The sequence below is a fragment of the Podarcis cretensis genome (genome assembly GCF_951804945.1).
Source record: "Podarcis cretensis genome assembly, chromosome: 1".
Lineage (NCBI taxonomy): Eukaryota > Metazoa > Chordata > Lepidosauria > Squamata > Lacertidae > Podarcis > Podarcis cretensis.
Window position 1 is genome coordinate 79,535,271 of NC_137170.1, and position 24,796 is coordinate 79,560,066.

At 44.8% G+C, this 24,796-nt stretch overlaps 1 protein-coding gene across 7 annotated transcripts in view; it reads left to right on the top strand.

Moving 5' to 3' along the window:
- DEAF1 (DEAF1 transcription factor) overlaps positions 1–24,796 on the top strand; it is a gene marked incomplete at its 5' end in the record, with an annotated part of 35,786 nt that overhangs the window by 8,138 nt on the left and 2,852 nt on the right. For 2 of the 7 annotated variants that reach the window (XR_013837441.1, XM_079970961.1), the window contains 6 exons: positions 752–878; positions 1,597–1,725; positions 3,324–3,455; positions 7,966–8,216; positions 14,364–14,493; positions 17,044–17,109. Coding sequence is in view for 6 of the 7 variants with exons in the window: in XM_079970961.1 (XP_079827087.1) it covers positions 752–878; positions 1,597–1,725; positions 3,324–3,455; positions 7,966–8,216; positions 14,364–14,493; positions 17,044–17,075 (801 nt within the window). The remainder of the gene's footprint in view (positions 1–751; positions 879–1,596; positions 1,726–3,323; positions 3,456–7,965; positions 8,217–14,363; positions 14,494–17,043; positions 17,110–24,796) is intronic. The other 5 variants (XM_079970956.1, XM_079970960.1, XM_079970957.1 and 2 more) reach the window with 4 other exon arrangements.

Here is a 24,796-nt window from a genome sequence, read left to right on the forward strand (position 1 = left end):
CCCCTCTTAGATCCAGCGGAAAGGTGGACTTTCTGGCTAAGGAAATGTTCCTTTTTTAAAACAAACAAACAAACAAACCCTACTTTCCACATTGTAAAGTAAATTTGGCACTGAGGTCAAACACCACCACCCACAAGCATCTCTTTCCTCACTCTGGTAGCGCAAATACAATACTGTAATGCTAAATTAAATAATTAGAGGTGGGATGCAACATCCCACTATGACAAGCGTTATATCTGTGCAAACATTTCAGCTTGTCAAACAGAATGACCCCCATCTCATAGAATCATAGAATCATAGAGCTGGAAGAGACCACAAGGGCCATCGAGTCCAAGCCCCTGCCAAGCAGGAAACACCATCAGAGCACTCCTGACATATGGTTGTCAAGCCTCTGCTTAAAGACCTCCAAAGAAGGAGACTCCACCACACTCCTTGGCAGCAAATTCCACTGTCGAACAGCTCTTACTGTCAGGAAGTTCTCCTCCCACCATGTGCTGTTCTGGGGATTCTCCCAACCCTTCCAGGACCAATTTCAGGAGGTGCAAGGGGGAAACCTTATTGCACAAGCAGAAGTCCTTGTTTGGGACTTCCACTGACATTGGGTGAATCCCACCCTGAATAAAGACCATATGCTGCCCTTGCATGATACCCCAAATCAGTTGCTTGAGACACAGAGCAACACAGTTTGACAGAAACAGCCATGGCCGTGGCAGAGAAGCTCTGAGCACTGGTGTTTTCTGCTTGTTACCAGAGTGGTCCTGTGAGACTCTTTGTGCCCTATAAAAGACGGAAAAAAGAAAACGAATTGCCCACAACTCCAGTGAAGAAGGATTCCCCAAAAAACATCACTCTGCTTCCTGGAACTGCTGCTACTACTTGTAAGTCATTCTTGGAATAAACAGCTTTATCAAATGAATCACAATCATTCATATACGTATGTATATACATCCTTTGCATGTTGTAATGTTAAAACAACTTTATAAATGTTATCCATATGATATGTCCATCCTCCTTTCTGCTTTCTCACTTTTATTCAGAAAAGCAAGCAATGCTGAGGATTTTTCCTTCAGCAACCAGCAGATGGTCATGGTATTCCTTGCAATGGCAAACACATCAAGGAAGTACTAGCATAATATATTATCTAAAATTTGACTATTTAGATTAAGTTTTTATATTAGTTTCTCCAGCTGGTAGGCCAAATCTGAGGTTTCCCTTTCAGTGACTCTGTCTCTTTGATCAGTGCAATTGGGAGGCCTTTATCCTACTTCTTCTGGATTGTTTCTTCTGTCAGTGGTGTCAGAGGAGGGCTGTGTCTGTTTTTTTTCTGAAATGTAATAGAAATTTGACTATGAGTTAGTGCAAGAGTGGCTGAGCTGTGCTCTCCAAATGTTGCTGGATTCCCAGCTCCCATCAGCTCCATCCAGCGTAGCCAGTAATCGAGGGTGTTTAGAGTTGTCTACAGATATCTGGAGGGCCACAGTCACCCCTGAGTTAGTGGGCTGGTTTCTGCAACTTGGAAGCAGAAATGAAGAGACCTCTAGCTGATTGGTACTAGCATTTCACTAATATCTGGAAATGTTTTTACACTTTTTTTAGTCACTGTGACTCCTTCAGGACAGATCACTACCTCTGGCACTCTGACCTTTGACCGTACATCAAGCGTTGAGGCCACAGCTATTATATCAGAAAGCCCATCCCAAGGTGATGTTTTTACTGGTACGTCTGGTAAGTAAAATAAGTAATTCACACATGTATGCACATGTGATTGAGATACTTGTGTGGAATTATAGATGCCTAAGGCTAACATTTCAGATTTAGGGATCCAGCAAGCTGCTTCAGCTACTGTGATAAGGCACAGTTTATCCTGCGCAACTCAAACAAGTGTCATTTGAACCTGCACCATGGTTTGTTTCAAACAAACTGCAAGGGATAAGCTCAGAAATTAACTAAGGATTGCTCTTGGTTAATTTGTGCTATACTGTTTGCTATTTGTGGTTTGCTTGTTTCAAAGAAACCATGGCATGGGTTTGAATGACATGAAACTCTATGCTGTGGCTTTTTTGAGCCACATGGGGGGATCCACACAGCAGGAGTAGAGGTATGTTCATGAGTAAACCATAGTTTAAGATGAACTGGTTTAGACAAACCTGGCCAATGTCTAAGAAAATTGGAAGACAGCAACTCAAATGACTTTACACTGCAATCCTATGGATGTCTACTTAAAATAAATCCTAAACTGAGTTTAGTGAGACTTAATCTCATGTAAATGTGTATAGGATTACAGTTGAACAGTGGAATCCTAGGGGAGTATATTCAGAAGTAAGCCCTATTGATTTCAATGGGATTTACTTCCAGGAAATTGTGATTATGATTGCAGCCTTTAGCAATATCATAATAAACCAATTGCCCAGTTCACACAGGACTCTTTTTTTCCTACATGCAAGCAGTCCTGGCCTGTACGTAGCCACATACAAGCCTGAGACTGCATGTAATTGTGAAATTGGGTATACGAATACAGAGAGCAGATAACAGCAATTTTAATGAGTTGAAATATTTCTCCATATGAATGAGTATTGGCTTGAGTCCACTGACCTTTATTGAAAAGGTTCTGTGCTGTAAGGGTAAGTAAACTTAATAAAAAAATACTCCACATGAAATGTCAACATCTCAGAAGTGGTTGAAAAATGGATTTAGATTTTATAATTTTTAAAAAACATTTGGGAATGTGTAAGCATTTCTTATCAAATTTTAGACTGACAGGTCAGTTAAAGGGATAAAATTCTGGCCGTTTGCACAAGGATGCCTGCAAATCCTTAATAAGTCATTTTGGATAAGCATTACTACTATTTTTTTAAAAGGAAAAACAGCAGATGCTAGAATTTTGGTATTTATTTAGAATAAGGAACTTACGTATCTGAATTTTTGATTGTCCACATTCTGAATTCCAGTTTTAATCCTCCGTACTGAAGCTGAAACTTTATGCTAAACTATTAAATACATATTTTCAGTCTTGTTTGTCTTACAAGAGAAACAATTCAGTTCGTTACTGGTTGATTGGTGTTATGAGGGACCCAGCTATTTAAATAACACACTTTGCAAAGAAAAATCTGTGGATTCTAATCTAAGTCTTCGCAATGCTCTTTAACAAAGAGTGATATGAGCTCTTCAGTTCACATTGTTTCCAGAATAATTCCAGCTGCTGCTCATTCCTTTTCGTACTGTAATCTTGCATCTTGGGTACTCATATCAAAAGTGTAAAATTAAAACCGAATGATGAATTCTTTTCATGAGTCCTGATTTTCCTTCTCCCCGCCCCCTCCCAGTAGTACAAGACACAAACGTTCAGCAGCCTTGCCGCGTCAGACATCCAGAGCCTCATTACCCAAGTTATCAGGACAATTGTCAAATCTCCGCATTCCCAGAAGCAGCACTGCCAACCTCTCATCCCAAAATTGGTAAGTTTCATCCCAAAGAGCTAAGTGAGAGATCAGGCATTGCAATGGAATTCCCCTTCCCCCTGTGGTTCCCCAGTCTGCGTTAGGGCTGGGCGATAACTGCTTTCCAACATCGTAATATACTGCCAGCTAAACATCACGGTATGGCAAGTATATCATGATTTTGGAAAGGAATTGGGAAGGAACAAGGCAGTTGCCGGCCACCGTGCACAGCTTCTGCCTCATCTAGAGTGCCGTCTCCTCCATCGCCCAGCGCCGTCCGTGTCAAGGCAGCAGTGGATGAGGCAGGTGTGTAAATGCTCCATCACATGCCTGCCACACCCGATGCCTTGGCATGGGCTGGGTGGGGTGGGCCAACAGGCTGCCTTTCCCAAATGAGACAAGCAGTCCGCTTGCACCTCCCCCCTGCCAAGGCAGTGGCAGCAGCTAAGGCAGCATCCGCCGCTGTCTTGAAATGGGTGGGAGGCGCAGGAGGAGGGATGTGGGGCTTGTTTGTGCTCCTTAGCCTGGGGTGGGGCAAGAAGCTCCCTGCTCCCCAGCTGAGCAGCCTCAATCCTTCTTCTTACACGTGAGCAGGAGAAGGATAGGGGCTCCCTCAAATGGGGAGCGGGAGCACTTTAATGGAGCCTGACCCTGCTGTTGGATCGTGCGAGCCAGTGGCTAGTTGGGGGCTCCATAAAACTGCTTGGCTGAGGCAAGGGCAGTGGTGCGCTCCTCAGCCAAGCAATTTAAAAAAGCGAGGGAGGAACAAGCTATATCAGCGCCTCACCGATGCAGCTTGTTTCCCCCTCTGTGCTGATATGAGGACAGACCGTGATGGCGGTTTCACTCAACAGTATATCGCTGGTGAAACCGCCACTGTTCCTGAGTCCCTCTGCCTCCAGCACCTGGCTGCAGCATGTTTCTCCTTTGGGCACTGGTAGCAGAGGGACTCGGGACGCAGGTGGCGCTGTGGGTTAAAGCCTCAGCGCCTAGGGCTTGCCGATCGAAAGGTCGGCGGTTCGAATCCCTGCGGCGGGGTGCGCTCCCGCTGCTCGGTCCCAGTGCCTGCCAACCTAGCAGTTCGAAAGCACCTCCGGGTGCAAGTAGATAAATAGGGACCGCTTACCAGCGGGAAGGTAAACGGCGTTTCCGTGTGCGGCTCTGGCTCGCCAGATGCAGCTTGTCACGCTGGCCACGTGACCCGGAAGTGTCTCCGGACAGCGCTGGCCCCTGGCCTCTTAAGTGAGATGGGCGCACAACCCCAGAGTCTGTCAAGACTGGCCCGTACGGGCAGGGGTACCTTTACCTTTACCTTTTTAGCAGAGGGACTCAGGAGGCAGCTGTTTCACCCATTATATACCACTGAGGGAAGCCATCATTGCGGTCTCCCCCTTAGACGGGTCCTGGGCGATACATTGATATATTGCCCAGGCCTAGTCTGCTTCAGGGAGTCCCCCCAAGTACCAGGTTTTGTGGGGGCTGCATTGGGAAGGGAGGAAAATTCTTGTCTGCGCAACTGGAAACTAATTGTGCAAGTGAGACATCTTAACAGCATTTTACCTTAGATGCATATGTCAATATCAGCTTTCTTCCATAAGGGACTGGTTTGATTTTGATGCATTTTCATCAAGTTCCCTTTTGGAAGTCATAAATAACATAACTTTCGGAGTGCTCAGTATGTTTCATAGTGCTTGCTAGCTAATCTCTCCACAGATTGGAGGGGTGGATAGGGAATCAGGAGAAGGGTGGGGGTGCGTGAATGCAGTTTCAGATACAAATGCAGCAGCATTGTGGCCCAATACTTATAGCAGGGCATGTGCTGAGTGTTTTGTTGTATACTGGCCAGGAGATAGATGTTTTGGAGGCTAGAGGCCCTGTGACCAGGCTTTTATTGGGTTCAGACTGCTAACCAGCTCAAATACGGGTAAGCTCCTAGCATTTCCAGCCACACTGGCTAATGGCCAAGGAGTTGTAGTCCAACAACATCTGGAGGGCTATGGGTTCCTCCCACTGCTTTGATTTCTGTCTGAATAGGGGATCTCTTAAAATAGGGGATCTCTTAATTTGGCCATCCCAGGGGATTTATGAAACCTATCAGTTTCTGGAATACATTGGGGGCTGTTCCAGTGGTACCATTGTGTTGATTCTCTGGAGGAAACCTCGTTATTGATTCAGCTGCATTTGGACTGTCTCCCACAAGTCTGGTGCCTTGGTTTGTAGATGAACTGCAGGCTGAGTAGCAATTTTGGTGTCAGCTGAAGCACATGGCAAAAACTCACACTGAGTCTGACTGAACATGTCATAGAGCCCATGTGTAGGCCTATAAGGTGGTGGTGGTGATAGCAAAGGGGTTATACTTTCTCAGCACCATGGTATTAGCAGAATCACATCCAGTCAAGTTCTTTAGGGTTATTCACTGAGCAAAGAGAGAACAAAAACCTCTGGTGGTGGTTATGATATTGCATGGTATGGATCTTAATAAGGTTTTATTTCCCTCGTGACCTCTTAAACCTTCCTTTTTCATTCACTTCTGAGCACACTGTTGCGCATTGGCTATTCTAAAGAGCAAGTGCATTAGAAAAAAAGCCCATTAACTGGGCATGACTACAGAAGTATAAACACTTATGGAAAGATCAGGCAATCAAATGTCAAGCTTTGTTCCTCACTGTAGAAAGCACAGTAGCTGAAAGCCGTTGCTTCTGCAAATATATGGAAGACAGGGATGTTTTACTGTATCAAATTAACTACAATCCTATTGATACAGTTGAGCAAACATCTGTTTCATTTACTAACTTAATAAAAGCTTTGGGGTTTACATTTTGATTCTCTAATGCATGGCTTTAACTTTGAAACTTGCACCCATTGCAGTATGGTTAAAGTCTAATACATGCTAAATAATTGCTACGCAAGTTTGTATTTAAAACGTAGTTAGCATTTTTAAATGATTTGGGGGAACTGGAAGCATACTTGGTGTATAGACATATTATTTCTTGCAGAGTTTTCTGGATGAAAACTGGAATTTTAAAATTGTTTTGATCCGATCTGTACACTTGTGTAATTATGGCTTTAAGGCTATACTCCTAACAACAGTTGCCTAGGAGTAGGATTGAACTCAGAGAGACTTGCTTTTGAGTAGACATAGATAGGATTACATGCAAATATTTGTGTCTATATTGTGACACACCTAAACACACCTAACAGTGGGGCTTACTTCTGAGCAAACAAGCAAGAGTCTGACATTTTCGGGGGGACCCTTTGCCAACTGCTCCTTTTGCGGCATAAGTATTGTGGGCAGCTGGCATCACAAAGCAGGCAGCTTTGTTTCTTCTGTGGGGGCTTGTGTAGGGGCCTCATGCAAATACTGTTGAAAACAGTTGTGACTTGTGTAACCACAGTGAGCTGATTAGTTTCAGCTTACACACACACACACACACACACACACACACACACACACACGTCTTTCCTTGCAGACCAAGTGCTTCATTGCTTATGTTTCTGTACCCATCGCCACCCAACCTTTTTCAATGATGCAGCAGTGGAGAACAGCTTGACTTAACCTCCCTACTCCTGGTCCCTCAACAAAGCTGTTCTAAAGCTTATTTGGTATTCAGCCTGTGTCCTTGCACTTGCCAGAGGCTCAGAGCTGGTAACATGATTAGTGCATGATCAATGTCCCATTAAAAGATGCCATTAAGGCTACAGTCCTGTGAACACTTTTCTGGTTAAGGCCCATTGAACATGGTGGAACTTTTGCCTGAGTGGACATGGGCAGGACTGTATTGTAAAAGAAGTCCCTGCTGTCCTTCTGGGTTGCAAGATGAAGTAGCTGTGTGTTGCTTCTCGGAAGACACACAAAGCTCTGACTTTTGCTGGATGTCTGCAGAAAGTGACTTCCAAAGCTTGGAAGGAACTACTGAGTATGCAGTAACACTTATAGTTTTGAAATCTGTGCTTCTGGAACTCCCTCCAGGAACTGAGGTTTGCTGGTGGTATGAAATTTTGATTAGCCCAGGTTGTAGGTAATTCTGAACCTCTAAAGGGGCAGAGAATGGGACGCGGGTAGCGCTGTGGGTAAAACCTCAGTGCCTAGGACTTGCCGATCGTATGGTCGGCGGTTCGAATCCCTGCGGCGGGGTGAGCTCCCGTCTTTCGGTCCCAGCTCCTGCCCACCTAGCAGTTTGAAAGCACCCCTAAGTGCAAGTAGATAAATAGGTACCGCTTTATAGCGGGAAGGTAACGGCGTTTCCGTGCGCTGCGCTGGTGCTGGCTCGCCAGACCAGCTTCGTCACGCTGGCCATGTGACCCGGATGTGTCTTCGGACAGCGCTGGCTCCCGGCCTCTTAAGTGAGATGAGCGCACAACCCTAGAGTCGGACACGACTGGCCCGTACCGGCAGGGGTACCTTTACCTTTACCTAAAGGGGCAGAGAGGTGAACCAAAGCAGTTACAGACTAAATTTGCTACTATACAGTAAGCTTCCAATTGAACTCGAACCCAAGTATCTTAATGGATTTCTTTTGATTTTCAGTATTGACCTCACTTCCTGCCCTGGCTGTGCCACCTGCCACCCCCACCAAAACCATATCGGCTTCCGTGGTGAATGGTCTTGAAATGACGGAGCAGCGGAGTTGGCTGTACCTTGAGGAGACGGTCAACTCCCTTCTCAGCACAGCTCAGCAGCTGAAGACTCTGATCGAGCAAGCTAAGCAGGCCAGCTCTTCATACAGAGAAGCTGCTGTCACTCAAGCAAAAATTCAAGCTGATGTGGAGAGGAAAGAGGTAACTATGCTTGTGGAATGACAACACAATACTAGCTCTAAATCAGTCTGCAGCCGGCTTGCTCAGGTGGCAAGTTGATAGCCTTCACAGTTTCTTTTATGCAATAGTGGAAGGCTGCCTATCATGGAACTTCTTAAGTTTAGATTGTACTCTTCAATTTTATGCAGAAAGTATCTGTACTTTGAATGACTGGCGTTTGATTTTAATGAAAATTGTAACACTGTCTTTAGCAATAATAAAACAACAACCACACCGTTTTTATATCACGATCCACGGGTGTTTGCTATTTGCCAGAACAGATCTAAGCTGTGGTCTACTTTCACAGATTCCAGCTGTAGGCAGAATGAATAATCATTGCAATTATTTTGCACAACTATACCGTTTACTGCATATAGACATTCACAGAAAATGACATTTTTTATTTTTATTTTTACAAGGTTGGGGTGAGTGGAGCAGGGCAAGGATGGGATGAAAATGGCCAGCACAGGGGAAAGAAGCTATGTAATAGGAATAGGTTTAGGAACTGTAAGGACACTAAAGCCCCAGCCACTACCTAGTCCTAACCTTGGTCGTTTGTCCAGACGATTTGCGTGCTCTTCTATGCAACCAAGGTGGCTAAAACTTCATAGAGCCAGTGAGATGCAGTGGACAGTGTTTGAATTGCAGTCCTGGCTTTGGAGCAGCTAGCAGCCATAAAAGCTTCCTATGGGAGTGGGATATAAGACTCATGTCACCCTCTTTTTGTACCAACTGCATTGGCACCTATTCATTTCCAAGCACAATTCCAAGTGATGGTTTTTGACCTATAAATTCCTAAACAAGTTGGGACTAGGTTTCCTGAAGAATCACCTTCCTCCATATAATCCTGAGCTGAGATCTTGCTGTTTCTTCAGCTATCTGTAAGGTAACAGCATGCACAAGGCCATTTCTATGGTCTATCTGTCCCTTTCCACCCCACCTCTGGAACTCCCACCTCCCGGATATCTGAATGGCTCCTTCGCTGATTGTGTTAGAAGGACATTTTAACACTTTAAACATGTATTAAAACGCTTTTGAGCCCTCTAGGATTTTACTGTTTCTTTTTTTTTATTTCACGACATGCCACTCTGAACTCCTATGGAATGGCATATTAAAAAATTATTAATACATTAATAAACAAAGGTCACTCAATGGCCTTGGGCGGGGATGTCAAAGGATTGCTGACCAAAAATCCCCCAGGAACCTCAGAGGTCAGACATGATGGTAGTTATTAGACCAGGAGTGCATTACCTTTTAGGGTCCAGTGGTCTCATTGTCTTGTGGTCAACTACCAGGGGCAAAGGGCTGTATGTCAAAGTGGGTGTGGCCATTAAAAACAACAACCCAAATCTAATGTACTTAAATTGATTGATTGAATAAAATGATAAAATTTGGGGAAGTCTTGGGTAATCACAATAACATTTTGGCACCACAGAATCGCAGTAGGGGACCATAGGAGTGATCAGTAATTTAAAAAAATAAATAAATTGGTGGGCATTTGGGTGTGTGCACAAAACAATTGTTGGTATCACCAGGATGGGAGCATTCAGTCAGTAAAAAGATTTTTTTCAAAATTATTACAGTGGTACCTCGGGTTACATACGCTTCAGGTTACATACGCTTCAGGTTACAGACTCCACTAACCCAGAAATAGTACCTCAGGTTAAGAACTTTGCTTCAGGATGAGAACAGAAATCACGTGTTGGTGGCGCGGCAGCAGCGGGAGGCCCCATTCGCTAAAGTGGTACCTCAGGTTAAGAACAGTTTCCGGTTAAGAACAGACCTCCAGAATGAATTAAGTTCTTAACCCAAGGTACCACTGTATTATTATTATTATTATTATTATTATTATTATTATTATTATTATTATTATTATTTATTGGACAAATTTGGGGGTGGGCTTTGAAGGTCTACAAAAACCCCTCCTGGTATCACAGCAGGGGACATACAGGAGTAGTCAGAAAAATGTGGGGTGGGGGGGAGAGTGGAATCTACCCTACCAACCTGACACAGAGGGCATTTGGGTTGTAGTTCAAAGACTGGTCAGCCCATGCCTTTTTTCTCCCTTGATAGTTGCATTGTCAGCTGATGCCTTGCACGTATCTCTGGGCACCGTGCCTCACATTCCACCAATACAGGGCTTTACATTTGCTTCACAGTGGCTGCTTCAGCTAGCCCTACACATGCAGCAGAATAAAAGGACAGGCTCCTGGTAACGTGGGTTGCACCACTTGAGGCTGCAGGCACAGGGTCTGCTGTTTTGGAATGCTCCTTTACATTAAAAACTTCCTGAAAATGGATAACTAGCATGACAGGCAATGGGACTGGACTTGAACATTTCTCCTGCGCATTGGTGGGGAGCAGAGGGAAGTAATCAGCAGTGGCAGGCACGCACATATTCCTATTATACTTATAGATCCAGCTGAAGTGTGCAGAAGGCAAGTGATGTGTGAGCCATACAATGGCTTCTTTCCAGGATATTCATTGGCTTAAACATCTTGGTTAGAAGAAGACAGCAACTCATGACCCGGAAATTACAAGTCATATATGAAGGAGATAATATGGCCATGTAGATTAAGTTGTTAATGAGTGGAAATGAAACAAGCTGGTTTCATAAATGCAGGCATTTAATTGGTGACAGAAAGAAAAGCTGCTCTTTTCTGTGCCACGGAAGTCATTTTCTCCTGTTTCGATACTTGGAGAATTCATACCGTCAAATGAACTTTTCTGTTTCATTTTATCTGAGACTCAAAAAAAGAATTAATCCCACCCCTTCCTGTACACATAAAAATATACGGCTGTCATTGCACAGCCCCCATTAGAGGATTTGCAGTGCCACATCACAACCCTGGACTTGCAGCAAGTCATGGTGGGATAGGGAAGCAAAGGAGAAGGCAAGTTGCACAACACCAGTGTCCGTGGCATGAGAGTGAGGAGGTAGAGACACCAAGAGGAAAATTGTGGTTTTAAACAACAGAACAGAGTTTACATTCATAAGGCCAGGAGTTCCTGCCGCCCCCTCCCCATCGCTCTGGATCCTCCTGTGCCCCCTGGAAATCTGCTCCTGAGAGTTGGGGGGTCCTTCGGAATGTGTGTGTTGGGTTGCAGGTGAGGGGAGAGGCTGCAAATATAGAGGAGAGCTGGGGGAAATCACCCACCCATCCCAACTGCATGCAATTCAAGAAATATAAGACAATGTGCTTTATTACGGTGGTGCGATGCAGGTGGCACTGTGGTCTAAACCACTGAGCCTCTTGGGCTTGCCTATCAGAAGGTCGGTGGTTCGAATCCCTGTGACGGGGTGAGCTCCCGTTGCTCTGTCCCGGCTCCTACTAACCTAGCAGTTTGAAAGCATGCTAATGCAAGTAGATAAATAGGTACCACTGTGGCAGGAAGGTTAATGGTGTTTCCATGCGCTCTGGTTTCTGTTAGGGTATTCTGCTGCACCAGAAGTGGTTTAGTCATGCTGGCCACATGACCCGGAAAGCTGTCTGTGGACAAATGCCGGCTCCCTCAGCCTGAAAGCGAGATGAGTGCCACAGCCCATAGTCGCCTTTGATAGACTTAACCGTCCAGGGGTCCTTTACTTACTTTTTTTGTACTATTACTGTGGTGTTGCAATACATGAGGACTGTTAGAGCAATTGTTTCCTCACCAGTCATTCATGAAAAATATTGCTGCTACCCAGGCTGCTACCTGTTAAGTTATATACCAGCTTGAGCCTGAGGACATGGTGTGTGACTGTTGTAATTACCTTCCAGAGTTATGTGCTTTAATAAAACACAGTCAGAAACCGCTGTCCCGAAATATGAGAAAAAAGGTAGTTAGGTGACTATTCAATCTGACATTTCTTTTAAACATTCCTCTATAGTATTTGAATTTTTCTAAGATAATTGAACATTTCATACATCTAGGTTTTCTGAAGGGGTAAATAATGTTTATAATGTTGGGTGGAAAAATCTGGATCATATTTTATTTCTGCCTCAGAGGTAAAAGCATTTCAGGGAGGAGATGGCACACATTTCTCATCCTGTTCCAGCTTGATGTCGGCTTCTGCTGCAGCATGAGAAACGGTCTTCTCTTGTCCCTCTTGTCATAATCAGAGCTTTGCCTTGGTGGCAGCAAGAGATAGATGTGCTGGCTTGCATAGCTGGGCGACAATCATATTTGGCCCAACACACTGTGGGTTTGGGGGTACACTGGAAGAAACAGCCACATCTTGCTGGGGGTGGGAGGTTGACCCTCCAGCCCAGCATCCAACATTCCTTGGATAAAACTGCATTTCTGTACAACAAATAGAAGCCTAATGTTAACTGGTTTCACCATTATGGATGTTCTAAAGGATGCCTGGTAACTGTGCATCTAGAAACTTCTGTGTCCTCTTGCATCCTAACAGTGACCTAAAGATTGGATTAAAAATCTGTCAAGGGATCCTCTATCTTCAAGAGCCCCATAGCCCAGGAAAGCTTTTTCTGTCAGGGCTGCGAAAATGCTTCTGGGAAAAATTCCCCTTCAGTTCAAGCATACAGGAAGCTTTACAGAGTCTGGACTCAGGGGGAAAAATGGCAAAATTAAGGCTATAGATCTGTACCCCCTTACATTGGGTAGGTCTCATTTAACTCTGAGTATTTATGCACAGGATTGCACTGTTAGTCTGGAAGGGAGATCTCATGAGAGAGAAATGCCAGCTCTAGCACAGATTAGTCTGCACAGCACAGTTTGTGCGGATTAAAATGCCAAGCATGATTATATGTGGCTGCAGAGAGGTAATTATAAGGCGGCAACACGATGACCACAGCTTTTACTGTATATATATTGGTATTTTATTTTATTTCTACCCCCACATTTTAAGGCAAGCATGTGCAAACCAGCTGAAGATGAAAACGTTAAGAGCAATGCAACAATAGAATGGATAGCATATAATAACACAGCAGAGATAACGTTATATATAGCCACTAATAAAATCCAATAAAGAAACTCGGGATACAAAAAAAGGTTTTAGGGTCTTTTTAAAAGCCACAGAGTTCAGCTCTTTGGCAGATACGTATTAAAATGCATACATGTCACATATTTCCTTAGAGTTAACAGAAAGAAGTTCTAATTGAGATTTGGTTTTGTTTCATATAACGGACACCCCTCCCCACAATCCTGAGAACAAGATACAAATAGTTAACTGATACACACAGTTTGCTATGTAAGTGTTCAGGCATCCAAAGTTGAGGTACCCTTGACCTAATGCCTCTCATGGGCTTCTCTTGCAGCATTTACAGTGAGGTCCAACACCAAACCTTCCCCCCATTTCTTCACTGCAACTCAAGGATCAAGGCATTTCCTTCATATGTACTGTGTTACCATTCTTAGAAAATAGCCTTACAAAAACTGGTGGGCAAACCCATTCCTTGCTAAGCAAAGCACAACTTTTACAGATTATTTGTTCTGACTAGCAAGCTTTTTCTGAAGCATAGAGACCTATATCAGGCCTTTAAATTTTTTATTTATTTTTTTTTAAATGTATATAACGCTGTATCATAAAAATCTATCGCAGTGGTTTATAAAAATATAAAACTGGACAGTAAAAAAAAACTGGACAGTAAAAATTATTTAAAAAATTATTTGAAATGAATAAAAAGCAAAATAAATATTTTAAAACAAACATCAGTAGCCCATTGTTAGGGTTGTGCACATCATTGCCTGCATAGGCCTGATGGAATAGGGAAGTTTTTAGCAGGCTTTTAAAAGTCTGCACAGAAGACACTATGAACATATAAGGCAATGATATGAATATATAAGCCAAATTATTAATACCAAGCAGCATCAAATTTGGTGTTGCTTGGGAATTCTTGGGAATTCTAAGTTTCAGTCTGCCATCTTGATTCAAAATGGCATCCAATTGTATCCCAATATGGACAAACCTGCTCCTTGATCTCAGGAACCATCATGCAAAATGGGGTTGCGGTATCTTAATAGGTGCCCAAATGGAAAGTGAGCAAAATATATAGTAGAGGCAGACACTACAATTTAGGAACAGTTATAACAATCAAATGAGTCATGACTGTCAAACCTGTGCTGGTAATTGGCTTTACTTCCTAGGCAAAAAACCAAAACCAAATCAATTTTTTTTCTTGACAGCGCTTACTACACTTTAATGGCATTGGAATACTTGGGAGTGTTAATACTGGTATCTATGTTACACAGTATTTGAAGGCTGAAAGCTGCTTCTCTTGGCTTACAGAACAAGTACTGGTATATCATAAAAAGTGTGAGATTTCCATCTTTTCCTCTCTGCCTAATGTGATTCTATGCCATGGTCATTTTATGTTCCTGTAAACTCACAACACTCCAAACCTTTAAATGCCGTGATGTCAGGTCATAAAGATGATCTGAAATTAAGCCTTTAATCTGCTTAAGTATTAGGTTCTACTCTTGGATAAATCTACTTTGCTTTAGATTGTTTTTGAACTGTTCCTCAGGAGATTTAACACCCTAGGCTAGTGTCGAATCTAATTTTGGCTAGTATCTCCAGTCTTGATACATTTAACTTAATTTATTTAGCACTGCCTAACGGAGTTTTTGTGCTTAGTTTAAGGCTCTCTGGAGCTTGCCTGCATTGTGAATTTATTGTGTGTTTCCATGCTGAATGAAGGGTATATAAATAAAGGGTTTGGTGTGAAGGAATATTGAGTTAAGACCATGGAGGAAAGTCTTATAGTTCAAAAAATGTCCATGTGAAATTTTGCAATCCATTTTTGCCCTACCTTACGGCAAACCCAAACTTGTTCACCATAGCAAGTCCCCCTAATGAGCCAACCCCCTCCCAAAGTTTAAGCCTTCCTGTGGGATAACTAAGCCAAAATAAAGATGGATCGCCCCCATGGCAGTAGCACTCCTTCTCATTATAAGCCTGTAGCAACATGAAGCTTGTCAAAGAGAAGCAGGTAGAGCAAAGAAAGAGTTCAGGAGACCTCAAAGCCTACTGCCGCCAATCAATCAAACGTCTGGGGAGGAAGAGGACACCATATGTACAGATTGTCTGGATATAAAGACATTCCTCCAAGATTAGCAAAGCTACAGACATATCCATTTCCTTTTTTCTTTTTTCTAACTGGAGGTGGGATGGTGGGGAAGGAGATTTTGTGGAGTAATGGAGAACTGAAATTTATGCAGTACTTGATTTTCACACCTAAACTTCCTTTACCATTTTAACTGCACAGTTTTAAAGCAGGGGAAGGGAATCTGGAGGCAGTTTGTCCACCTTATCCAATGCTCTTCCGGGCTGTCCTTGGCAGATGGGAAGTGAGAGCAGTGGAACACTCTCATGCTCCTCCATTCTTTTCTTCTTGATTTTTTAAAATTAACACATTGTGTTCCAACTACTGGAAACAATGGGAGAGAAGTAAAAATGCTTTCCCTCCAACGCTAGACTACTATTGGGATCCCTGTGGTTGCCTTCCTGCATCTTAAAGTTTTGAAGAGGTACCAGACAAGGCAAGCTCAGGGGGAGGGTTTTATCCCTGGCCCTTTCAACCAAGGGGTCACATGTAGGAAGGTGAAAGATCTTGGAGAGATAGATTCCAGAATTGCTGCTGGCCAACATTGTTGGTAGTGATCTACATAGAGGCTGGTACCAAGGCAATGCCTTGTAGCATCTTAACAACTTTCAGCCAGTGAATCAAAGCTGGACCAACAAGTAGAAAGCTAACAGTCAGTTTCTGTCTTCTGTGTCATGATGTTGCTTCCCATGCTTGGCTCTTTAATGCTCTTTTCTTGTTCTTGTTCTTTTTATTTTGTTTTGTTTGTGCATTTTTACAACTTATACACATCATACAGTATTCACCATTATCTCTTATCCTCAGACTTCCCAGTCCATGGGATTCTAGGTAGTCCTTTATCAGCTGCATAATCTATTATTCCACCCCTTTTCATCTCAAATCTTCCTTTATTTAATGTTATCTGCTGTTCGTATGTTTATTCCTACTTTTATGTTAAATTGACTATTATACCCTCTAAGATACTCTTCAAAGCAACAAAGAAAGGCAGGCATATAGCAACCAGTAAAAGAAAGTAAACTATAGGCTAAAGATAGTAGATTAAAGGGCCCTGATATTGGAAGAAGAGCACCAACAAAATTAATATAGTAAAAGCTGAGCTTCAAACCTAAAGGTGGAGCTTTTAAACTACTGTCTCGGGTGTCTCCTACCCCTTCAAAGAGCAATATAGACCAGAGAATGGTGAATCTAAGTACTTAAACCAAGCTAAATATATTAGAATGGCAGGAAGAAAAGCGGGAGCACCTGGACTCCCTAGAAAGCTCTCACTGACGGGAGAAGAAGATAAAGATAAATCTTGAAATTCAAATTAATATTAATACTCTTTTTCTTGTTCTGAAGTTTATCAAATTGTGTCCAAATTAACAGCTTTTGTGAGTGCAGCATTCTGTCAGCAGCTTGTTTGGACGCCCTTGTGATTCCTTTCTCACACACACAAACCAAGGACCCTGCAGCTTTCCCCCTGTGGGGCAAAAAGCAGCTTTTAATCAGGTGATATTAAACAGCAGGTTCTCTCCTGCTGCTGACCAGTGCCTTGGCTCCAACCAGTGTCAGGTCCCTGCAGCTTCTATTCACTTTGCAAAGATTGCACAGGAGATCTTCATCACAGCCTTTCTGCATCACATCGAGTCCCCTTCTCACAGGAGTGTTGAACAGAAAATTATATAGCAGCAGAACACTTTGATGGAATCATTTAACTATGCTCTAAAGAGCAGCCTGAGATGTCTGTAAAGCTGAAGTTTGCAATGTCTTTTTCCTTTTAGCAGTATCAGGGCCAGTTATTTCAACAAGCTGAAGATGTAGATGGAAAAACAGAAATCATCATTAAGGTAAGCACAAGGCACTGCTATCAAACAGCAGTTCAGGAACGTTCTGTTCTGTTCTGGTACAATGTTGTCATTGTCTGTCAATGTTATGCGTTTCCAGTTTTGGTTTGCTCCCCGCCCCCCAATCCCCTGGTGGTACAGTGACAAAGTCTACCCCATGACTGTTAGGGTGCTGTCATCCACTTACTTGTGGTGGCCTTTGGGACATTCTGTTATTCTGGCTCCAGTATCATGATGCTCTGCTGCCAAGACCACTGGCACGGTCAGATAACACAAGCACAACTGGGAATTCCCTGGGACGAGCTGTGAAATGGCTGGTGCTCTTTGCCTCCTGTGACAGGCTTTGGGTGCCTGCTGCACACGTGTGCTCAAAGTGTGCAGCCTCTTTCAAATAGTGCCCTCTGAAATTTGGGTGCAGTGTAGATAGCAGCACCTCCTGGCGTGATGTAGCACTTGATGAGTATTGCGTTTTTTGCTTCTGCAGTTGCATGGAGGCTAAAAGTGCATATGTGTCCTGTTTCCGACTCATAAGGAGGGTGAGGAGATTTCACCCCTCCCATATCCAAGAATCTGCTGATGTTCTCTGCTGATTCTCGAGAGAGGAGGGGGTGGTTTCTGCTCTCTACTTATTCCGCTCCAGCCTCACATCAAAGAGAGAGAGAGACTGAGTGTTAGAGAGAGATCATGTGTATAGATAAGGTTGCTGCTAAGAGCAGCTGCAGACACTCAGTGCAGTTCAGCATTTTCGTTTAGACCTCATTTAGCTCTGTACATAGTTGTGTATTATAGTTGTAGATAGAATAAAAGAAGATATTCTACAGAGCTGCTCTCCGAGTCGTTTATATGCTCTGCTAGACTCTGCTATACTCTGCTGTGCGACGACTGTCTTCTTGTGGAAGTGAATCCAGTGCTCACAACTCTAAGCTGTGAGTCCACAGCACTTTGACCTGTTCCTGTGCAGAAGGTGGTCTCTGGAAGTGCTACCCAGCTCGCCTAGCCCAGTCAGGGCAGAAGTGTGTGAGTCCAGTTGGTAGCACTGGCTCAAGGGCGATGTTGACAGAGGGAGCTCTATCCAACCACTGCTTTGTGCATCCCACTGGCACTCAAGGTGGCAGAGTGGGAGATGTCTGTGCAATACTTTCCATTCCCTGATCAGAGAACATCCCAGTTGCTTCCTTCAGTGTAGATCCCACCCAAACTCACAGCTCAGCGAGGATGAGGCAGCAGGCTGTTCTGCGGCTCTTGCAAGAGACAAATGCACTGGGGGGGGGGCTTATTTGGATTATAGCTAGGGGGGGAATGTGTGTGTGTGTGTGTCATCCTTTCCATACAAGGACATTTTTCCCTGAGAGGCAAGGAGCAGAATTAAGGCTGTGATGCCTATCAGGAAAATGGTACAAGGGAGGGTGAGTTTGAAGCAGCCCACCCAACGTTATAGCTTTGATCCAGATTGGCAGGCCTCTATGGCTACATTTGCCTTTTTAGAAAACATAGGCAATCCAGTCTCGGGTCTCCTGCTGGCACATCTACTTTGGCCCTAGTCCCATATGTTGCTCCCACGTATATCAAACCTTGTACAAGCCGCAGTGTCAGGTTGTCAATGGCTTGCGTACACAAGCAGTTACTGCCGTACCCCCCACTAAAATCAAGGTATATAATTTTCTGGCACCTGTTATATTTTAAGATTTGCAGATAATTTGCAGGCAGATGGTGCAAACAAATGAGGTGATAATGAGAGTGTGAATCAGTTGGGCCCGAAAGCTAGCAGATCCATCTGCACTAAATATGGCCTGTGTTAATGCTTTCACAGCATGTCAATTTATTCACTGCCAAGAATCCCTTCCTGCGCTGGCCTCATTCAATTATACCAGGTTGCTAATCACGCCTAGGTATGAGCTATAAGCAGATTGAGCTGGGAAACATTCCTTGCGTCCTTCTTTTTGTTCAGGTTTTGAACGAGCCACCCCAACACATAGAGCTTGCTCACTTTAATGGGATCTTATGAACCAAAGGACATAATGACAGCTCTCCAAAGCAGTGTCCCGTTCCCCGCCGCCAGTTGTATTAAAAGTGTTGCCTGAGGATTTAATGCCTGCTTTTAGGTGAATGAAAAAAATGCAGTTATGCTCAATCAATTCTTTATTCTAATGCTTCCTCACAGCTCTCCCCCACCCCCACCCTCATCACCTGTTCTTATTCCGAATAAAAATCCTGGTTCTTCCAAGTGACTGGCAAAAGGCAGATGGGGGGGGGGGAGTTCTAATGCAGAGCCTTCAGCTTAAAAAGTTATGCCTCTCAGTATCCTTATTCTTGAAGGATTTTCTCCCAGTTTTTCAGTATTACAGACCAGGGAAAGGTATATGGTACGCTCCAGGTGTTGTTGGACTACAACTCCCATCAGCCCCAGCTGGCTTGGCCAATGGTCAGGATTGATGGCAGTTGTAGTCCACCAACATCTGGAGGGCACCACCTTGTCTCCCTCTGTTGTAGGCTCGTTACCTCACTTTGGTGACCAAGAACTGTTGTTCTTTTATTCACAAGTCAGCACCATATTGTTTTAATGAGTTTTACTTATCTAATTTTTATTTATTTACCCCTTTCCATATTTGAGCTCTCTCAGCACATGCTTGTGTTTCATAGCCAGTTGTATTACAGTTTTTTATTTGTATTGTTTTTTGTTTTCTGGGGGTTTTTTTGTTTGTTTTTGTTTTAAGGTCTTATTTTGTTTTTAAGGGGAGGGGTCAGGGCTGCCAGGGAGTGGGTCCCAGCCAACAAAATGGCTGGGGCATGTTCCACAGAGGGGGATGCGCTGGGACAACCGATTTCAGTGATCACGGGTAGGAGGAGGAGTTACGCTAAGACCAGACCATGTCATTACAGAGGAGGCAGGTTTAGTCGTTGTCTGAGGACTATCCCTGCCTCCGGGTCTGGTCCTGACCGGATGGATACTAGAATCAGCAAGGGAGACCCACATGACCTGAAGGTGCTGCTGTGCAATGCCAGGGCAATGATTCATAAGACCACTGCCATCCATGACTTGATCATGGATGGAGGATTTGACCTGGCATGTGTAACAGAGACTTGGTTGGATGAAGCAGATGGGCCTGTCCTTGCCGCTGCTTGTCCACCAGGTTTCTCTTACGCACAGCAACCCAGGCCTTGTGGGCGGGGAGGGGGGGTTGCAGTGATTTTTAGGAAGTCATTAGTTTGCACCAGGCGTCCTATTGGGAAGACCCAGTTCTCTGAGTGCATGTTCTGGAAGTCGGGCAATAGGGGCAGTACAGGATTCCTTTTGGTGTACCGACCTCCCCGCTGCACCAAGGATTCCCTGCCCAAGCTGCTTCAGGTTGTAGCGGATGTTCTCCTGGAGACACCTGGTTTGGTTGTCCTAGGGGATTTTAATATCCATGCCGACACGACCTTACAAGGGGTCATAGAATCATAGAATCATAGAGTTGGAAGAGACCACAAGGGCCATCGAGTCCAACCCCCTGCCAAGCAGGAAACACCATCAGAGCACTCCTGACATATGGTTGCCAAGCCTCTGCTTAAAGACCTCCAAAGAAGGAGACTCCACCATACTCGGGACTTCGTGGAAAGCATGGCCTCCATGGGGCTGTCCCTGAATAAGTTTGGCCCAACCCATAGCCACGGACATGCCTTGGACCTGGTGTTTACCTCTATGGATGTTGGTGATCTGACACTAAGTAAAAGCGAAACGAAAGAAGTGCCATGGTCAGACCACTTCCTGGTGCAACTTGACTTCTCTGCGACCCTTCCCTCTGCAGGGAGGTGGGACCGATTCGGATGGTCCGCCCCCGCCACTTAATGGATCCAAATGGTTTCCAGAGAGTGGTAGCGGATGCTTTATCCCATGTTGATGGCCTTTCAGCTGATTTCCTGGTGGCCTGCTGGAATGTGGAGTTAACCAGGGCTATTGACTGTTTGGCTCTGAAGCGCCCTCTCCGATTGCATGGAGCCCGGACAGACCCGTGGTTTTCCACAGATCTGAGGGCAATGAAACAATCGTTGAGACAGTTAGACCGCCAGTGACCCATTCTGAAGCTGACCGGACACAGGTTAGAGCTCAATGTCGAGCCTACCAAGTGGCGGTAGCAATGGCGAAGAAGACTTTCTTCACCGCCTCTATTGCATCTGCAGAAAACAGCAGCAGGAGACTTTTTCAGGTGATCCGCAATTTAGCGGAACTACCTGCTACATCGGGGCCCAGTACGGGTCACATGATCTCCTGCAATGATTTTGCAAAGTTTTTTGCAGATAAAGTTGCTCAGATTTGGGAAGAGGTAAACGCCACCGTGGGAGCAGGGCCGGGGCAGGAGAGTGCTAGAGTCCTGTCTAGTCAAATTGCGTGGGATCAATTCCAATCTGTTACCTCTGAGGATGTGGACAGGCTGCTTGGACGAGTGAAACCAACCACCTGTCTCCTTGATCCTTGCCCATCCTGGCTTATAAAAGCTAGCCGGGAAGGGCTGGGCGATGGGCTTCATGGGGTGGTGAATGCTTCTCTCCGTGAGGGAGCCTTCCCAGACCCGCTGAAAGAGGCGGTTATTAAACCGCTTCTTAAAAAACCATCTTTAGATGCGGCCACAATGGCCAACTATCGCCCAGTCTCAAATCTTCCATTCTTGGGCAAGGTGATTGAGCGAGTGGTTGCTGAACAACTCCAGGCACGCCTGGAAGAAGCAGACCATTTGGATCCCTTCCAGTCGGGATTCAGGCCTCATCACGGGACTGAAACTGCCTTGGTTGCACTGGTTGATGATCTCCAGCGGGCTAGGGACAAAGGTGAGAGCTGTTTCCTAGTTCTGCTGGATCTCTCAGCGGCGTTTGATACCATCGACCATAACATCCTTCTGGACCGTCTTGAGGGGCTGGGAGCTGGGGGCACTGTCATACAGTGGTTCTGCTCCTTCCTCCTGGGCCGTGTTCAGAAAGTGGTGGGGGGGGGATGAGTGTTCAGACCCCTGGGCTCTCACTTGTGGGGTGCCTCAGGGTTGTGTCCTCTCCCCCATGCTTTTCAACATCTACATGCAGCCGCTGGGAGAGATCATCAGGGGGTTTGGGCTGGGTGCTCATCAGTATGCGGATGATACCCAGCTCTACCTCTCTTTCAAATCAGAACCAGTGAAGGCGGTGACGGTCCTGTGTGAGTGTCTGGAGGCGGTTGGAGGATGGATGGCGGCTAACAGATTGAGATTGAATCCTGACAAGACAGAAGTACTGTTTCTGGGGGACAGGAGGCGGGCAGGTGTGGAGGATTCCCTGGTCCTGAATGGGGTAACTGTGCCCCTGAAGGACCAGGTGCGCAGCCTGGGAGTCATTTTGGACTCACAGCTGTCCATGGAGGCACAGGTTAAATCTGTGTCCAAGGCAGCTGTGTACCAGCTCCATCTGGTATGCAGGCTGAGACCCTATCTGCCTGCGGACTGCCTCGCCAGAGTGGTGCATGCTCTGGTTATCTCCCGCTTGGACTACTGCAATGTGCTCTACGTGGGGCTACCTTTGAAGGTGACCCGGAAACTACAATTAATCCAGAACGCAGCAGCCAGACTGGTGACTGGGAGCGGCCGCCGAGACCATATAACACCGGTCTTGAAAGACCTACATTGGCTCCCAGTACGTTTCCGAGCACAATTCAAAGTGTTGGTGATGACCTTTAAAGCCCTAAACGGCCTCGGTCCAGTATACCTGAAGGAGCGTCTCCACCCCCCCGTTCTGCCCGGACACTGAGGTCCAGCACCGAGGGCCTTCTGGCGGTTCCCTCACTGCAAGAAGCCAAGTTACAGGGAACCAGGCAGAGGGCCTTCTCAGTAGTGGTGCCCTCCCTGTGGAACGCCCTCCCACCAGATGTCAAAGAGAACAACAACTACCAGACTTTTAGAAGACATCTGAAAGCAGCCCTGTTTAGGGAAGCTTTTAATGTTTGATGTGTCACAGTATTTTAATATTCTTTTGGAAACCGCCCAGAGTGGCTTGGGAAACCCAGCCAGATGGGCGGGGTATAAATAATAAATTATTATTATTATTATTATTATTATTATTATTATTATTATTATTATTATAGCCAGAACTAGCAGTGCTCAAGAGTCCCCGAGAGCAAGTTACACTGGGAAAAAGAAGCCTGAAGAGGTCATTTTTTTAAAGATTTGCATTTTTGAAGAAAAATAAAGGATGGGTGATGACAAGGTCAATTCCTCCTGCTCTTTGGAAACCTAAACAACCCTTTGGAACCTGCAACCCATCTCCACACATTTCCCTTGCATGACGTTGGCTTGTTTTTCTCTCACACCCCCCCCCCAACTTTCATTTTCATCAGGAAGCATATATATAAATCTTTTCCTGGAACTGTTATTTTGAGTTGTGAAGTAAAGTAATTCATGAAATGAGCTTAGAAATAATGAGAGCTAAAAAAATAATCAGTTGGGACTTTGTGCTTGCCACTGTTTACTGCCTTCCCCACAAATGGCCATGCAGCAAACTTTTCTGCATCCATCATCATTAGAGACATGATGAAAGCAGGAGCCTAATGAGCTCTCTTATGGGCCGTCCTGTTCCATATATCAGGTTCAGGCTGCAGACCTAAACACGTGTACTACAAAGTGGGACTTTTTTCTTTTCTTTTCTTTTGAGTCATAGACACAGTCCATTTATTTGTATACAGCATTTCCCACAAATCCACCTGTGCTCAAAGCTGCGGATATAAAAAGCAATCTGAAACTCAGTCACACAATAACAGTGCATCAATTGATTGACTTAAGAAAATACATACAGCTAATTCATTTAAAGGGACGCAGGTGGCGCTGTGGGTTAAAGCCTCAGCGCCTAGGACTTGCCGATCGAAAGGTCGGCGGTTCGAATCCCTGCGGCGGGGTGTGCTCCTGCTGCTCGGTCCCAGCGCCTGCCAACCTAGCAGTTCGAAAGCACCTCCGGGTGCAAGTAGATAAATAGGGACCGCTTACCAGCGGGAAGGTAAACGGCGTTTCCGTGTGCGGCTCTGGCTCGCCAGAGCAGCGATGTCACGCTGGTCACGTGACCCGGAAGTGTCTCCGGACAGCGCTGGCCCCTGGCCTCTTAAGTGAGATGGGCGCACAACCCCAGAGTCTGTCAAGACTGGCCCGTACGGGCAGGGGTACCTTTACCTTTACCTTTACCTTTACCTTTACCTTTAATTCATTTTAAAAAAATCAAAGTGATTCACAACAACTACATAAAGCTGTACAATTCTTACTCATTTTATATATTTATGATATTTATATATCCCACTTTTCCCTCCAAGGCTCACCCATAAGCATTCATAAGGTTGAAGAATTTGCATGAAATGCATCAGCTCTTGAAACCTATAATCAAGTTATCTTTTTAATACGCTAAAACTGCTTGAACAATTCTTGTTTATGCAAACCTATCCAGTCATACAGAAGTTACATGTGTTGGATTTCTGTTTAGCTAGAGGTGATTTTAACCTTTTCAATATTTCTAATACCATTTTAAACTGTTTTCATATAGACAATTTCAATGTTCTGTTTTATATTGTAAATATATTAATAAGGCTATCAATGGCTACTAGCCACAATGGCTGTTCCACCTCCACTGCCAGAGGAACTATGTCTCTGAATGCCGATCGCTGAGTGTTGCAGGAGGGGATAGTAGTCTCATGCTCAGATCCTGCTTG